An 18,701-nucleotide genomic window follows, 5' to 3' on the forward strand; every position below is an offset into this window, starting at 1 on the left:
GTGAAGGGGACCAGGCACAGGACATCTGGAACTAGTGGGGTCTTGAGAATAATGTCTTCTCTATGGGTTTTCAAAGGCAAAACCCAAACCCCACGTGGTAATCCTTTGGCTGCATCTGGCCTGGGAATGGCCTGTCGCGACCTCTGACCTTACCGAATCCTCCTGTTCTTTCCAGATAAGGAAACAGGTATCTAAAGTCACGAAGCACACTGTGTCAGAAATGAAGGTGTAAATGTGTGTGTGTATCAAAACCACACCGTTTTTAATGAAAGAAATTAATATGCACACATGTATACTTCTGTACAACTTTGGGTAATATATAATTTTAAGCTGTTTACAAATAACATGTAATGCTTCAAATATTACACAATGTTGATAATACATTTCTAGCAGAAATAAATATATTGCACTTAAAAAGAACTTCGTTAGATGTTACTTCTTAGTATTAGGCTTATAACTTCTTTTTTCATAAAACATTTCCCATGCCCTTCCCGCAGCCCCCAACACACACACCATTACAGTGACTGTTCTCACGCAATTCATGAAGCAAAGGGACACAGCAAACGACAGAATGGTGAGAAACTCTACTCAAAAGGCTAATCCAATTTTTTTCTTCCTTAAGAAATCAAAGACCTTCTTTTAGGTTTCTGAAACTAAGAAAAAAACAACTAAATACACTATTATAATGTACCAGAAGTAAAATACAACAAACCGTATTTTTTGTCCAAATGTATTATTTTTGCCAAAATGTTTTAATTTTCTTATTGTCAGGGGGAGGGAATTGGAATTATTTAAGGCATGGACAGAGAAAGAAGGGCCAGAAAATCCTTTGGGAATATCTGCCTGTCCAACATTTATCGATGAACCTAGGCACATGTAAGCGTGCTGCAGAGAGATGAGGACTGGACTGTTTGAAAACTGGCAGGGAATGGACAGCAGTGAAGAAAGGATTTTGATTTTCTGAAGTTTTAGGAGTTTGTAACCTTCCCTTTGCTTGTTTACATAAAATCCCTACATTCTGAAATAACATAGAAATGTATAAAATCCATCGTCTACCCCAGTGGGATTCTCTAAAGGAGCCCTGAAGACCTTTTCCGTCCAGGGCTTTCTTCCCATCCGGGCTGTCTAGATTTAGGGTATAATATTGTTTTCCTCATAATAAAGATCAAGTGTATACACGTTTAATACTGAAAACAGTTTTCCTTACCTGGTGAATGGAAGATTGAGGAAAAAGAGAGTTTTTCTTACAATGCGTGACCTGTCCATTCCGTAACCAGATTTTTGAACTTGAGTCACTGAGTCCCAGCTAAGCTTGACTGTCTTTAACCGGTGGTGCAGTCCCTTCACTTACTTTACTGGAGCCTTAATTTCTCTATATAATTCAGCTAAATACAAGCAGGAAGCCTGAAAAGCTAGTGTGATGCTCGGAATTGGGATAACTACCTTACCATCTTTCTGGGAAATTCATGAGTGGTATGGGGTAAGGATGCTTCTAAGAATACTCAGTTCTTGGGCTTTTACAAGGTTTTGTTTTTCTTTTTTGCGGGGGGGATGTTGTGCAATGTCAGAGATTTGGATAAGGGTGGGGGAAGGGAGATCCTGGAATACCCCAGAAATCAGTGTGACTCCTATACCATAGCTCCTCCTCTGTGCCCACCTACGAGGGATGGTGGCAGACCTTCTGGATAACATGCCATTGTTATAAACTCAGAAGGCCCAGCAATGCAATATGAATTCATCGCCGTAGACCCTGTAGCCTAAGAATTGGTGATATGTTAGACACAAGCTGGATATGTTTATCTTTATATTGCTACGGGTGGGCAGAGGAGGGGGAAGATTTACTAAGTAGAAGAAATAATAGAACTTAGAATTATTGATAAATGCTTTGAAAACAAATCACAGACGCAGGCCCACTAAGTTGTGAATTCACTTCTTGGAGTTTGATGGAGCAGTTGCGGCAGGGCCTCTTTCTAGCAGCCCTGCGCATTCGCCATGCTTCTGATACTGAGATACACCTGGAGGGAAAACCTGAACTTGCTCCAAATACACTGTAGCTCATGCTCTCTCTTATTCAATTGGCTTTCCACTAATTATCTAGTTCTTGCAATTACTTTTGGTAAGATAGACTTAAGAGTTTTAAATCTTAAATAACCAAGGAGTTAAGTAAGAATCAATAACCCAAAAAGCTCCTAAAGACTCGGGTGGGGTAAATTCCTATCCCTGGTTCCCATGCAGACAGTGACTCTAATCGGTGGAGTTCCATTTTCCCTTGTGCTTTTTTTTCTGGTTCAAATAAAACCAAATACTTAAAAATATATCCAATTTAGAATTTCAGGTGTCATTTTCCAATAGCATGCTTTGATGTCTTAGTCTTTTCTCTAAGCACTCTAGTTATTTTTAGTCTTATTGCTTAATGACAAAATAAAGTGATAAAGTCTGGACATTTAACAAAAACACACACCCTCCATTGAGACACGCCGACTGGGAAAAATATCAAAACAGTATTAAAACGATGCTTTCATTCTCACTGAAAAGAAAATTCAGCTACGATTCACTTTAGTAGACCAGTAATTTGCCAGGCTACTAAGCATCGCGTAAAATAGTGTCTACTGCTGTTGTTCCTGCTTTAAGCAGCCGTACTCTGTCTTGAAAGGAGCCACTGGCAACAGGCCAGCTATTAAATATTAAATCCCTATCCTAAGCTCTATGGATATTTAAACATTACTCATAACTGCTTTTCAAAGGAAATGCACATCTGTGCTGTGTTTGGAAAAAAGAACTACCTGTGCATACGAGAGCATAGCATGCCAGAAGCTATAGATCAGCCTCCAGAGTCTGCCACAGGCTCTGAGATGCTCGGTTAGCACAGCCCATGCTCCTCCATTAGCTCAGGGACACAGTAGAGAACGGCCATTGCCAAGTCCGACGACAGCATCCCACAGACGGGCTACGCCACTCTGCCTTGTTTCACGAGCTGGAAATGCGCAAGACAGGCATTTGCTATGGGCAAGCCTAACCTTAAAGCAATCCAATAAAACCCCAGGGGAGTCAGGTGTGATAGGTATATCGCATTTACTCTGAAATACACCTCTACGCTCAGCTGCAAGTTCCCATCTCCTTGGACAGATTTGATGCTTTTGCAGTCAGACAGAGTAACATGACTATTGCTTAGAAAATTTAGATTACATTAAAACAGAGTTTGGGGAGTTTTGTGAAGAAGATGGGCTATATCCTGTAGCTAGACTGCATTATATCTAAAGTTGAAGGACTACAAATGTCATTAAATTTGTTATTAGGGTCACGAACTGTTGCAAAACACCAAATGTAGTACCCTGACGGTAAATGTTTAGATATATACTATGCTGCCCAAAAATAATATAGAAATTATATATAGCTAAAATATAATTAATTACTATACAACATTCGAGGAAGGATTAAGAAGACAGCAAGAGCTGGAAATAAAGTGGGTAAATATTTAGATTACTTATAAGAAATGTTTCAGTTGGAGAGTCATTGAGTAACATGTAATTTCATATAATAGGCTAGAAAAATGGTAAAGGAGCCAGTGAACGTAACAGTAAGAAAACGGACAGATCAGATCTGTGGACATCTAACTCCTTCTGGGCACAGAGGGGCCTTTGGCACCAATGGCAGAGAAGTGCCTTTCAGAACAGGGCCACCAGCTCTTTTTGCAGCTACAGGTGACAGGAAACCTCCCGTGTCACCATGGAGTAGCTTAAGAGTGTTCCTCACTGAGCAAGTCAGTAGTAAAAATAAACCCTATTTTACGATGTAACACACAGAGCCTCTTGCTTCAAAACTGTACACAGAAGATTTTTCCTACCTCCATGGCAAGTGATTGCAAGAAAGAGAATTAGGAAGAAAGAAGACAAGACTGAGAAAGTGCTTGTCAGGTCCTGGCCCTTCCATGGTACAAAAGGAACTTTGTGACGTCATTACCAACTGTTCATCCACAAAGCAGGGTGCCTTAGCGTGACCGCAGCTCCTGCCCGGGCAGCTAACGCAAAGGAAAACTGAACATGCTTACGCTACAGCGCTACCAGGTTTCCTACTGGCTCTCATTTTCTACGGGGAGAAGTGGACTTAAGTTAATCATGAAGCATTACGGTTGGTATGTTATATAGTATTGCCTGTCTGAAGATTCTTTTAACCTGTGGATAGCAGAAAGAAAACCTATACACGTTGATTTTATACATTACTGCATCAACGCAGTGTTTTTAACCACTAGGAATAATGCACTTTAAGATTCATCTACTTTGTATTATTAACCTTTCTGGGTGAATTGATATCCTTATCAGTTGCAGGATGGACTTAGGCTGGCTGAGGCCTTTAAACGGATTCGTTCTCGAACCCAAGAGCCACCCACGCCTCCGGATGAATCCTGGTCCATGGTGCATTCCCTCCACAGTAGGCTTTATTGTGAGTCCAGCTCTCCTCATGAACAGATCGCATGTCTCCTGGAGAGCCCTGGCTCCAACCCTCCAGACCCCACCCACCCAACCCTGTCCTCTCTTTCCATACCCATTTGCACGTTCTGAATTTGGATGCTCCTGCTTTCAGAAGAGTCATACGAATGGCGTCATCACAGCAGAGGAGTGGCGCAGTCCTTGGATAGCAGCGTAGGGCCCCTGCTGGAAGTAGTGATGGTACCGGGGCATGTGGAAGGAGGGGAAGGTCGGGCCACTCCCCTGCATGGAGCTGGCGATGGCCGAGGGCGTGAGAGGCATCCCAAGTCGGCTGTATGGCGGCAGAGAGCCCTGGATGGGGTGAGGAATGGGCGTGGCTATGGAGGCTGTGCTGGTGCCAAGAGCAGTCAGGGACTGTGGATGCTGAAATCCAGGGAAACTGGACGACGATGACACCCAGGAGCTGAGCGACAAGTTATCGGATGTTGTAAAGGCCGACCCTGGGGGGCGGGGGGGAAATACGCATGAGACTGGAAGTGTGCAAATGGAGAGTTTTATTATTTATCTGTAAGGATCAACTTATTTAAAGAAACATGGCATAGATCTGCAATTCAAAGAGACAAACGTGTCAACCATGAGGCAAATCTACCTTTCTAGAAAAAAAATCATTTACACCATATATGGAAGAGAGTTTACTAAATAGAAAATGACTTAACTCGTTAGATGGCCTGCATACTCCCAGAGAGTGGCCAAAACATGGCTCCCTACCCCAAGGCAATGACCTGATTCCCTTCACAGGAGCTCCAGCAGCTGGTACCTGTCCGAACCTCCGCAGCACCCCCGTCGCATAAGGAGGGGGGCACAGGGGCCTCACACAGCTGCCGGTTTCCAAAGTCACTGTGAGGACCCACTGTGTGTTCTTCTTTTCTTTCTTGTTCAGCTTCCATAATTTTTTATTAACTATTTGACAAGTCACAAAGCAACTTGTTCTTACATCAGGACATCCAGACATTTAAACAGGAGTCTACATCGAATTTTCCCATCGTATAATTACTAGTAGCTTCTGTGGATTTAGTTATAATAAATGTTCTATGTTGTGACTGATTAGGCTCTTTCTATATGATGGACATTAAAATATGACAGAGGGCTCTCTGTCCATGCAAACACCCCTGTGCCCAGGGCTCGGGCCCTCTGGCCTCTTTTCTCAGGACTCCCAGGCGCAGAGGGCTCCTCCCTGGGCCTTTCAACAGAGGAGCTTCCAGCGCCCCCCAAGCTCCCCACTGGGGCCACTGCCTCCGCCTATGCCCTTCACTAGGGGCATCTTTTTCCAAGGTTTTCAGTTTGTCACTATCCTAATAAGGTATTCCTATGCCCAGTGGGGGGCGTGCAGTAGGCAGCCGGGTGATGTTTCTATCTCTCCCTTCCCCTCCCTCTTTCTCTAAAAACCAGTGGGGGAAAAAAGGCATTCAGATTATAAAGCTGAGGGCAGAAAAAGCAAGGGGCTGCCCCCGAGTCTTACAGCTCTTTGGTTAGTAGATCTCAGACAAGTAACTCCTGAGCCCTGAGCCCTGAGCCAGAGGCTCCTCGTCTCTTTACTAAAAACCCCACAGGAAACCTTCAGGCAGCAGCATCTCTTAAGACTCAAGAGCAAAACCCTGGACTCTGTGGACACAGCCTCAGGGGCTGCCCGTTTCTGAAGAGGCTCCTGAAATACTTTGGGGCCCACATGCTCCCCGAGGTCAGGGTCTCACGCCCCACCTGCCTCCAGTGGTCCGGGCTCTCGGGCTCCCAGCAGCTGCACAGGCAGGGGCGGTGCCCTCTCACCTCGGGTCTGGGCCGCCCGCCCCGCGTCCCCAGCACGTCGCGGTCCCTCACCTCGGGTCTGGGCCGCCCGCCCCGCGTCCCCAGCACGTCGCGGTCCCTTACCTCGGGTCTGGGCCGCCCGCCCCTCGTCCCCAGCACGTCGCGGTCCCTCACCTCGGGTCTGGGCCGCCCGCCCCGCGTCCCCAGCACGTCGCGGTCCCTTACCTCGGGTCTGGGCCGCCCGCCCCGCGTCCCCAGCACGTCGCGGTCCCTTACCTCGGGTCTGGGCCGCCCGCCCCTCGTCCCCAGCACGTCGCGGTCCCTCACCTCGGGTCTGGGCCGCCCGCCCCGCGTCCCCAGCACGTCGCGGTCCCTCACTTTGGGTCTGGGCCGTCTGCGCCTCGTCCCCAGCACGTCGCGGTCCCTCACCTCGGGTCTGGGCCGCCCGCCCCTCGTCCCCAGCACGTCGCGGTCCCTTACCTCGGGTCTGGGCCGCCCGCCCCTCGTCCCCAGCACGTCGCGGTCCCTCACCTCGGGTCTGGGCCGCCCGCCCCGCGTCCCCAGCACGTCGCGGTCCCTTACCTCGGGTCTGGGCCGCCCGCCCCGCGTCCCCAGCACGTCGCGGTCCCTTACCTCGGGTCTGGGCCGCCCGCCCCGCGTCCCCAGCACGTCGCGGTCCCTCACTTTGGGTCTGGGCCGTCTGCGCCTCGTCCCCAGCACGTCGCGGTCCCTCACCTCGGGTTTGGGCCGCCCGCCCCTCGTCCCCAGCACGTCGCGGTCCCTTACCTCGGGTCTGGGCCGCCCGCCCCTCGTCCCCAGCACGTCGCGGTCCCTCACCTCGGGTCTGTGCCGTCTGCGCCTCGTCCCCCAGCACGTCGTCGTCCCCGTAGGTGCGGATGGGCGAGCGGGCGTAGGAGTGCTTCTGGATCAGGCTCTCCACGCTCTCCCTGCGTCAGAGAGCAGCAGGCCATGTGAGCCAAGGGCAGGTGCCCGGGACGGACGGGGGCCTCACAGACAGTTTACTAGTCAGGAGGGACATTTTCTCAGCCAAAAGCCCTCCACTTCTGGGAAGGCGACATCCCGAACATTTATAGTTCATTCCGTCACAGACCTCTCAGAGACGCGACCTCAGGCATGTAACTATAGGAACTGGAATAATATCTGTATTAATAAGTATATTAATGGAAAGGATAAGTTGGCATGACATGGACCCTAATCAATCAACCTGCCACCTGCCATATATGTTAATCTTTGTATCCCACAGGCTGATAATGTTGGAGCCTGCAGCCTGCACAGCCGATGTCACTCACTAGAGGGCTGAGTTCACTATGGTGTTGCAGAGGGACTGTCTTTTTGGGTAGCCTGGGTCATTCAGAGAAAAGTCAAGTGAGCCGAGCAACCCTTAATAAAACAACAACCCTTACCAACAGGACATTCAAGCCGATGTCCTTTTAGTCTGAGCCACATGTCATACTGTTAATATATGAGAGGAACTTAGAAATGAATTAAGTGGTTATTTTCCCATGAGGAAGGAACCGGCTACAAATGCCCTAGAGAATATTTTCTCTGCGCACAGTCATGAAGGGATGACCATCAGCGGGCCCGTTATGGACGTGTGTCACTGCGGCACAGACTCTTCCCAGCGCAGGACATAAACTGCTCCACCCAAGCATTCAGCTCAAAAGCAGAGTTTAGTGTCTGCTCTACACACACGAGAAAAATCATCTTCCAAACGACCCAGGGCATCACTGCCTGGTGAAATACGTTGCTTTTCTAGAAGCAGCACATCACAGTCATTCTGTCCTTGGTAGATCCCTGGTATCATTACTTAGTCTCGTCTCTAGGAGGGAGGAAAAGGGGATTTTATCGAAGTGATTTACTTGTGTCAGGCCTGGGAGGGAACGGAAAGCAGTGGCAGTTCTTATACAAAGGGCGGCCTAATTGAGTTACTGCCTTTTAAGTGATTGAAAACAGTGGTGCATATCAGGGCCATCTCTTCAAAGATCTCAGGAAGAGTAGACAGCCCGCGCTGTTTATGTCTAATCCCTGTTTCCAGCAAAATGAAAAGTGCAAGGGCTCTGTTTAGCCTGGGAGCCAACTGGGAAGATTTCTAAATACTGGATCCTGAAAAATAAGGGATGACTCGCCCAATGAGGTAGGTGACCGAGGTACTGCCTTGTAACGTTCAGTGCTGTTACATCCCAAAGCTAGAGACGGTGGTTTGAGCGGGCTGACTTTGGACTGAACAGATAAATGAAATGGGTACTATTATTGATGGTCAGTCTTTCTAATATCTAAGACGAAATTACTTTTCCAGGCAAAAGGGTACATCAGCTCCGGCCGGTATGACTCAGTTGTTCGAGCATCGTCCTGTGCACCAAAAGGTCACGGGTTCGATTCCCAGTCAGGACACAAGCCTGGGGTTTGGGTTCGATACCCTGTAGGGGGCATACAGGAGGCAGCTGATGGATGTTCTGCTCTCACATCGGTTTCTCTTTCTCTCTCCCTCTCCTTTCCTCTCCCTCTAAAAATCAACGTGTGTATATATATATATATATATTTTTTTTTTTTTTTTAAAGAGTACATTATATCTTAGATATGTTTTAAAGGTTTCTTCTGACTACTTTGTAGCCATCAATTCCAAGAATAACATACCACATGTGAAAGGCACAGTTTGCAGCCAGAAGGTGGCAGGACAGAGGGTAGCTACAGTGCCTGTGCTGATCCTGCCAAAATGATCAGAACCATTTGAAGTCATTTCAACTATTTGTTCAGACTCTAGATAAGCAAAACGGACAGACTCTTTTAGTTTTGGACCAACTGCCCTTCCTCTATCTTTGAAACCGGAGTGCAAATCTCTCCTTGCTAAAAGAGCAGACCCTTCCTTCCCAGCGTTCTCCTTTGCACCAGCACGGTGCTTAGTACGTCCCTCTTTTGCTGCACTTACTAGATCGATGGCAACTGCGCGTTGGCATGAGTGCTGTCCTGCCACCCGGCTGGCCTCTGGGCCAGGCAGAGAGCAGCGCTTTATCTGGGCATCGGCCTCCCACTTTAGTGCGTGTGATGGACTGAGCGTGGCCCCCAGGCGTCAGTGTTGAAATCCTAAACCCCAACGGGATGGAATCAGGAGGGGGGGCCTTCGCAGACAATTAGGTCTTGAGAGCAGAGCTCTCATAAGTGGGATTAATGGTCTAAGAAAAGGCAGGGGAGCCGTGAGGACGCGGGGAGGTGGCTGTCTGTGAACCAGAAAGCAGGCCCTCGACAAACACTGAGCCTGCCCGCACTGTGACATGGGATGCCCCAGCTTCCAGAACTGTGAGAAATAAACAGCTGTTTAAGCCACTCGGGCTATGGAATTTTTGTTTAGCAGCCCGAACAGACCAAGACGGCGCGCATCGAAGTTACCCGGAGGGATTGTCACAACACAGACTGTCCTCCCCACCCTAGAGCTCCGGTTAGGCAGGTGTGAGGTGTGGCCTGCGATGTGACTTCCAGTGTGATTCCAGGTGATGCCGAGGCTGCCAACCTGGAGGCCCCGGGGAGAACCCCACCCCAGCCTCGCAGTTAGGAGCACGCTCGCTGGAGCCACCCGCTTCGCTCAAATCCCAGCTCTGCCACTGGCCAGCTGCGCGCTTGTGGGCAGCTCACTTCACTCCTCCATGCCTCAGTTTTCTCATCTGTAAAATGAGGGTGTTAATATGACCTAGCTCTTAGGATTATGATTAAGATTTAATGAATATACATGGAGAGTTTATATTGGTACCTGGAATATAATAAGTGCTCAATAAGTGTTTATAGATAACAAAGTTAAATTAGAATTGTTATCACTGAGGATCCAGATCATGTGTTCCTAACGCTGGTCACACAGGCATAATCATTTTGGATGAAACTGAGACTTCCAGTCCCTCTAACTTGCCAGGCTGCACCCAAACCATCCTATAATATATACACGTCAGAGAAGGAATTAAATAAAAAGTAAATGTTATTTCAATTTACATTTTAAGTTTCTCTCCTAAATACAGACCTAGAAAAAACTGTGTCCAGGGAGAAAATGTCAGATCCATTAAAATCAAATCTAACTTATAGGAAACACAATATTTCAAGTTGTTCTGCTCATCAATTCGCTCGTGTTTACATCATGTCTTGCTGGACCTTTGTAAATAACTCCTTGTCACAACATTTCTCTAAAGATTTATGCAGATAATTTTATAAATTACTGGAAGACAATACATCAATATTTATAGCTTCCACAAAGTACTTAATAAATGAAAACTTTAGATAATATGATTTGAAATGTATTATAAATCATTAATTTTAATTTGCAAACTGAAATATATTATGCAATCCATTTTGGAAAAACAAAATAAGTCTAAATTAATCTTTTAAAAAGCTTTTAGACTTTAGTTTGTTTTCATTTATCTGATTTAGTCCTACTGGTTTTTGTTTTCAGTAGTAATACACATTTCTGATTTTGTATTATCATTAGCAACTTAAATAAGTCAGCTACACCACTGACTAAAACAAAAGCTGTTATGCTTAGTTTCCTAAGTCCTATGGCTGTGACAACCAGAAGAAAGGTCTCATGAAAAGCACAGATTACTCAGTTTTTAAATAAACTTTAGTAAATTGTGAGGCAGGGAACATGTGTCCTTCATACCCAGAAAGACAGGCACAAGCAAGGGAAAAAGGGATAATTTATAATCATAAGTTAATTGTGAATAACTCTGCTACTCTACCTGTCGCTCACTGGTTTGACACTTTTATAAAGTAAGTGCCTCCTCTTAGAAGCTGTCAATAAATGAGTAACATTTTAAGTGCAGAAACACGGTGCTAGTTAAAGGAATTTTGTAGTGAGTACTTCTACAAAATTTGAAAAAAATTTAGTTCTGTTAAAAACCATCCCTTTCTGTGGTTGTTGTCCAGAGATTCTTTTAATTTATTCAGTGACTAGATTTAATTTAAAAGCAGACTTTAAAACTGCTTTCATTTGATGCACGCAGGGTCTTATACTGAGTCCACCGTCATTGGAGGCGATTTTTAAGGAAAAAGTTTCTTTCCTGGATGACGTTTTAGGGGTCTCGCTAACACCCACTTTCCCAAACGCCCTTACACGGCTCCCTAAGGCCCTGCAGGCGTTAGTGCCCTCAAAGGGAGAAACTATTCAACCTCGTTTTCAATTACTCATAAGAGATTAGAAGACAAAAATAAGAGACAGCTGAAATCTACAGAGACTCTGAAAAGTGTGCATCTCACGTGTTCCTCGTCCTGGTCTGGCCTCTTCCTCTGGCTGGACCTGCAGGTGCTCAATGGCCCTAAGGGGACATCTCAGCCACCCCTGGAAGACGGGGAGGACCAGTGTCGGCTGAGATCTGATCCCGCCGGCGGCGTCAGGCAGCATCGCCCACGGGCCTCGAAATGAAATTCTAAGTTTCTTTACTTTAACCCAGAAAGACGAACAATCGTCCCAAGGAGGTCAAATTTCTGGGTAGGAGTTTTCCTGGCGGCCAACATTCCCACCGCCCCTTAAAGCTCTAAGCCGGGATCAGCAGAGTTTTTCCGTAAAGGCCAGACAGTAACTATTTTAAGCTTTGCAGGCCTTATGGTCTCTGTCAGATACACTCAGCCCTGTCTTCGTAGCATGAGGCAGCCACATACAACATATAAACTGAAAGCCGTAACTGTCCTTCAATAAAACTTTATTTATAGACAATAAAATTTAATTTCTTATTATTGCATGTCACGTTATTTTAAACTAATTTTGTTAAAAATTATTTTTGTGATTCTTTTAGCCATTTAAAAATGTAAAGACCTTCTTAGCTTGGGTTCTGTACCAGACAGGGTGCCCTGACCCGCACGCTAAGCCACCTACCCGCTCAGATGGGCCCCGCTGCCTCAGACACTCCACCAAACGCTGCTGTCCTCCGGGTCACCACGAAAGGCCGAGAAGCTACCCATAAGCTACGAACCTCTTCAGCAGGCCTGCCAGGAAGCCGGCTGCTCCGTGGCTGGATGTAGCTGAAACTTTGCTCATTTCCCAGGATATCAGACTTGTGACTTTCTCTCTGGAAGCTTCCTTCCCGTCTGAGCGAGCCGAGCGCCGCTGGGTCTGAGCAGACCCGGTTCCCGCCGGGCGGGTGTCCAAAGTTCCCGCGGCCGCAAGTCACCCGATGCCGGGCATTCTAAACATACTTTCTAGAGACTCCCAGGACAAATTCTGAGCCGATACAGTGAGATAAGCCTGTGTTCAGTTCTCTGCCCACGGAGAGGACTCGGCAGAACAAGTGCCAGCTCCTTATTTGGGCATTTTCGCCGCAAACGGGAAAGGGGCAGGGACAGCATCAGCCGGAGCCAGGCGTCCACGGGCGGGGAGGGGAGCCACCAGGGGAGGGAGGGACGGCGGGACCCCGTCAGGGCCTCACCTGACCCCAGCCCAGGGCAGCCGAGGCCGCTGAGAAAGGCAGGCCTGGGGCAGCTGGTGAGGAGCAGGCTCACAACCCCCTGGAGGAAGGGCAAGAGGAAGAGCTAAGGGGGGGGGGGGTAGTCAGTGGGGTGGGGTAGAGTCACAACCAGGAGGGGGTCTTGGAAGCCAAGAGGAGAGGGAGAAATGGGCAACTGTCACACCCCGCTGACAGGTCAAGTGAGACGAGCACTGAGAACGCTCCCTTGGATTGCAATGGGCGGCCATGGGGACCTGGACAAGGGCGGGTGGTGGTGAGGCGACGAGAGTCTAAAGGGCAGGGGGGAGGGGGGCAGGGCTGGGGGGGCTGGGGAACAGACCGCAGCTCTCCTGAAGGGGCCTTACTGCGAGGGGGAACAACAGCTGGAGGGTCAGCTCCACACAGCTGGGATCAACAGAAGGTTGTTTTTCCCTTAGTGAAAGAAACGTCAGGACATCCGACCATGCAAGAGGGCAGTATATTGCTGTAGTGCAAAGTTTTTTTTTTAATTAAAAAGCAAATAAAAGAAAGCAAAAAGTTTTATAAGTATAGCAATATAAGATTAGACAAAGTAGAATTAAGAAAAAACATTAAGTGGGAAGGAAGTTAAATATATATTTGATCAACTATGGAACTAAAAAAGTAAAGAAGTATTCCCCAAAGGAATTCTGTACCCAGATGAATTTAGGGGCAAGATTGTAAAATCTTCAGGTAAAGGATCATGTCTTTACTATTTAAACTCATCCAGACAATAAAAAGAAAGAAAATATTTCAGTTCATCTGAACAAATTAGCAGAAACCAGATACCAAAAACTAAGAGAGATGGCAAGGAGAAACAAAGTCAAATCTGTTATGAAGATTGATACATAAAGTCTTACTCATTAATTTAAACGAATAAATTAAAGCTAGCAATGCACTATAAAGAAAAACAAACATAATCCAGCCAGGATTTATTCCAGGAATACAAGATGGCTCAACACAGACCATATGACTAAAATCAATTATATTGTTATTTAAAAGTACAGAAGTAATTTAAACTGTCTCATTAGATATTAAAAGAGCGTTTTGTTTAAACCCAAGTAACATTCAGGATAACAAAAAAATTCTTAATTTAGGCATAGAAGAAAGGGTATTAACTCAATATAAAGATACCTGTCTGAAACCAACAGCCAATGAAACCCATGTATTATGATAAAATACTAGAGGCATTACTAAGTCAAAAACAAGAGCAAATGCTATCATTATTACTTTTCAATACTGTCCTGGAAATTTTAGTCCGTGTAACAAAACAAGAAAAAGACATCTTTAAGAGTATAACTATCAGAAAGAAAAAGATAAAATGATCATTTTAATAAATGATATAGCAATCTAACTGGAAAACTCAACAGACTAAAAGGAAAATTAAAACTAATTTTTAAGTTCAGTAAAATGGCAGGATGCCAAGGACATATAGGAATCAATAGCTTTTTACGGACTAAACTGGGTAGATTTCTAATGAAAAATTCTATTTTCCAAAGCAAGTCCTCTCCCTGTCACCCTCCCAAAAAAACGCTCTTAGTACAGTGCTACCCAATAGAGAGGTAATGTGAGCCACATGTAATTTTAAATAGTCTAGTTGCAATATTTTTTTAAATGTAAAATTAATTTTAATATATTTTATTTAACCCAATATATGTCCAAAATCGTATTTCAACATCTAATCAATATTTTAAAACTATGATGAATATAGTTTCATTCTTTTTTCATACTAGGCCTTCAAAATCAGTGCTGTGTGTGCACGTGTGTCTGTGTGTGTGTGCGTGCATGTATGGGTATGTGTGGGTGTGTGCACTCACAGCACACCTCAACATGGAATGACCCACATTTCAAGCCTTCACTCACTAGCCATTGATGGCCAGTGGCTAATGAATTGGACTGCAGAGCTCTAACAGACTGAGCTACGTGCCTAAGAAAATGTGTGCGGAACTTACACACTTGAATGTGCCAAACTTCTAGAGAACATAAGGAGGTATTTCAGTATAAGGACAAATTATAGGGCATATTTCTAGAAGGAAGTCTCAGTACTGCAAAGATATCAATTTGCTCCCCCAGATTATTGTATAAATTCAAAACAAGACCAATCGAAATTCCAATAATATTTTTGGGGCAGACTTGACAAAATGATTTCAAAGACTGGAAGCATAAATTTCAAAGAATGGCAAGAAAATCTGAAAATGACAAGCAAAAGGTTTGGAGTTTGCTATATCAGATATCTAAGTATCATCAAATATTTATATATTTTGCCAATTTATAAAAACTTTGACAATACTGGCAGGTCAATAAAGAGAGACTGAAGAAATTACTATAGGCAAGAATTTAGTATATGATAAAGGAGGAATTATAAATTAGTGAGAAAGGAATATGTCAGTAAATACATGGTATTAGGGCCACTTATTAAAATATACAATGACATATGTATTTTATATCTTACACCAAAAAAGTACTGCATGAGTTAAATACCTAAATAAAAAACTAGAAAGCAGTTAAATGATACAAAATCTGTAGTTGAATATTTATATATTTATATAATTTCGGAGTAGAGAATGTCTTTTTAAGATAGAAATCATAAAAAAAGAGAACACTAGGTTTGGTGGTAAAATATTCTATTTATCAAAAACAAATAAAAAACTAATTTTGAACAGATAAAATGATTCCAACATAGATGAACAACAAAAATACTAATATATAAATAGCTTTTATAGATCAATAAAGGATGAACAATCCAAAGGAAAAAATGGGCTAAGGATATAATTGGCCAGTTTACAAAAGGAAATACAAGTTTTCACTTATCAAATTGGCAGAGATGAAAAGATAGCAACCGTGTGTGAGAAGGGTGCTAAGAAACTGGCACAAGGCCATGACACGGACGACTGCTCTCTAGGGAAACTTGGCAACATGTATGAAAGCCTTAAAAACATGTCTGTCTTTCCATTGACATGAGGTGCCGACGCTCGGCAAATTCAGAGACAGAAAGTAGGACAGACAGTACGAGGGGCTGGGGAAGGAGAAATGTTAGTGTTCATGGGTATAGATTTTTGGCTTGGGACGATGGGAACATTCTGGAAATGGATAATGGTGGTAATTGCACAACAGTGTGAATGTATTTAATGCCACTGAACTGTACACTTAAGAATAGTTAAAATGGTTAAGCTTTATATTTTGTATATATTATCATAATTTTTAAAAATTCCATTATATGACTATAAACATTTGTTAAACCATTCTCCTATAATTGAATATTTAGGTTTTCCCAAAATTTTTAACAATTAAAAACAGCATATGTCCTTTGACCCAGCGTTTTTGTTTGTTAGTATTTATCTATGGTAATAATGAAGAATATGTATAAAGACATACATTTTCCTCCCAGTACTGTTTGTAAGAATGAAAAGTGGGAAACCTAAGTAACATACAGGATTGGGCATAAATTCTTGTACACAATGGAAAATTAGGCAGCCGTTAAAAAGTGTGCTGCAGACATGTATCTATCAGTATCGATTAAAAGGAAGTAAATGTTCGGCCCCTGCATAGGAAAATATCTGGGGGAATATGCAAGTCTTTGCCAGCGGTTATCTCTGAGTAAACAAAACAATGTTACCTGTTTATGCTCTTTTTTCTTACTTGGCAATATTTTTCTGCAATGAGCATGAACTCTGTTTTTTTTAAAAGAAAAAAGCTAACAAAAGGGAGTTAATTTTTAAGAAAACATTAAAAAACTCTCCTTGTTATTTTTCCTTTCTCTTAAATAACACCGTGCCTTTGTTTGCTGTACAGTGTCCAAAAAAAGCCAACAGGCTGTCTATAGGTTATTTATTTTATGGAATCATCAGATTCTTCTTTCCCTGAACTAAAATAACCTTAAATTGGATTAAGAAGTCTCTTTGGGCTTCTGGGTTGCTTCTTAGCTGTCCATCGCAGGTATACGTGCAAAGTACCTGATGAAAATACTTTCTACTTTGGCGAACAAGGCAGATTTCCTTCTACAGACGAGGGAGAAGCTGCACGTGAAGTAGGGGAGACAGTCCGTGTCTGAACGGAGCCTCATCAAGTGAGAGCAAGAAAACCTAGTGCCTTTTAGACATCCCCAAAGCCTGTGCAGTGGCAGAGGGATTAAAACTCAAAACCATGAGTCTGGAGGTGTCAGGCAAGCAACCTTCAAGGCATTTCGCTTGGGTGTCCCACAGCCGCTGTAAATCTGGAGCAGGGAAGTGGAAATCACTGGGGTCGCATATTTATAATATCATATTCAATTAGGTTAGAAAAGTGCCAATTCTGTCATCGTGTCATAAAAAAGTGTACTTTTCTCTCAGATCCCTTCTAAAGCAAAGTTCCCTGTATTGTTACAGATGGGGCTGTTTTCAATCAGTTACAAGGAGCAATTCAATTACTAGGCGGTTTAGTGCAGTAACTGACTCCAGACTAATTTAATTCCTGTAGGTCTCTAAAGATCAATTGATCTGATTTGCCCCATCCCCAAAGGCTGTTTAGGGAAAATTCAGACTTAAATACCTGGAAATGAAATCCAAAACCTTGGCAGATTTCACACAACTTGGGTCATCTTGCAAATTTCCAGCTAAGTCACACAAGATGCTCTCCTGGCCCTCAGAGCATTGAGAGCCACTGAGCATCGTGTGAGTGTCCCTGAAATCAGGATGCTTGTTCTGGAAGTGGAAAATGTGTCACATGCGCCATCAAGCCTGTCCTTCTAAAGGGCAGTGGGCACTCCTATCTCATGAACATGTGCAGCCAAGGGCTACGTTTACTCCAGGAGTAGTTTATTACACTTGGATGGGGCAACAGTCATGCTCGTCTACAAAGATGAGGAGCCTGGACTGATAAGCTGCCTTCATAAATGTCACCTTCCTTGGTTCTCATGATAAACCTGTGAAGCGAGCAGGGTTCTTTTCTCTATTTTCTAGATGAGGAAACAGACTCAGGGGTCAGGTGGCTTCTCCAGGATCCCTCAGCTAGTAAGAGGCAGGGCTGGGGCTCTACCCCATGACCTGTCTCCCGGCACACCACGTTCGCCCTTGGTCTGAGACAGAAAGCACGACACACACTCTGAAAGCACATCACTACTGTCCCCGCTGAGCCACCGTCCTTGTTCTTGCTGACTAACCCTGAGGCAGGTGCACCGATTACAAAGTCACCTGCGTCACCACAGTCTGATTCGGTGCCCCTGGAATTCCAGAAATAGATGAGAAAGGTCACGGCTCCTGAGAGCAGCCTTTTTTCACAGACCCATTTGTTACCCTGCTGATACCACACTCTCGCCTAGTTGGGTCTCAAGGCCTATTTGCCCACCGATGTCCCAACTAATAGGAGGGCTGCCCACTGCCTTTTCTGTTTTTGCAATGGATCTTCGACCACAGGCTCGAGTTTCTCCCTCTGATCGCAACATCCCCAACCACTCAACAAGCTCTCCAACTAATGGATCTTTCTTTCTACTCAAATCGCACAGTTGCTGCCCAACTCCTGCTGGCTTCTCTGCCTCCCCACTGAGCCTCTATGTCTGCTCCCCCAAATTAATCCCCCCCAATGCTCTGCCCTTGGGAAGGCTGCAGGAAGGATCAGGCAGGCGTTGCTAAATTGCTAAGACCTGTAATTAGCCCTTAGTTTGAGTTGCCAAGACAGGCTGGGAAGAAGCACTAAGATCAGGAGATGTGACCACGTGGTAGGTAATGAAGAGTGTGGCAAAGTGCAGTGCTTGGTAGGAAAATCACACCAAGATTTGGAAATGAGGTAAAACAGAGCCCAGTAAAAGAACAAGCACAGAAGATGAACAGGCCTGAGGATCTCCTGTGTAATAGGCGAGTAGAGGTGATAACACTATTGCATTACTCAAATTCATTAATAAAGTAGAACTTAAATGTTCTCCAAAAAAAAGTACAGAAAGTTACACAGTATATGTAAGAGATACAATCAGGTTAAAAAATCTTCTCTCTGAAAAACACATTTTTTGACATTCCTTTTGGGCAAACCGTGGATCTCAACATTG

The 18,701-nt window shown here is 44.6% G+C and overlaps 1 protein-coding gene across 1 annotated transcript in view; it reads right to left on the minus strand.

Moving 5' to 3' along the window:
• Nucleotides 1-4,586: 4,586 nt before the first annotated feature.
• Nucleotides 4,587-18,701, minus strand: part of TBX20 (T-box transcription factor 20) — a 31,163-nt gene continuing 17,048 nt past the window's right edge. The window contains exons 7-8 of the mRNA XM_087821440.1: nucleotides 7,068-7,177; nucleotides 4,587-4,927 (exon numbers count right to left, since the gene is read on the minus strand). Coding sequence (XP_087677566.1) covers nucleotides 4,587-4,927; nucleotides 7,068-7,177 — 451 coding nt within the window. The remainder of the gene's footprint in view (nucleotides 4,928-7,067; nucleotides 7,178-18,701) is intronic.

The sequence above is a fragment of the Miniopterus natalensis genome, chromosome 10, assembly GCF_054644295.1.
Source record: "Miniopterus natalensis isolate mMinNat1 chromosome 10, mMinNat1.hap1, whole genome shotgun sequence".
NCBI lineage: Eukaryota > Metazoa > Chordata > Mammalia > Chiroptera > Miniopteridae > Miniopterus > Miniopterus natalensis.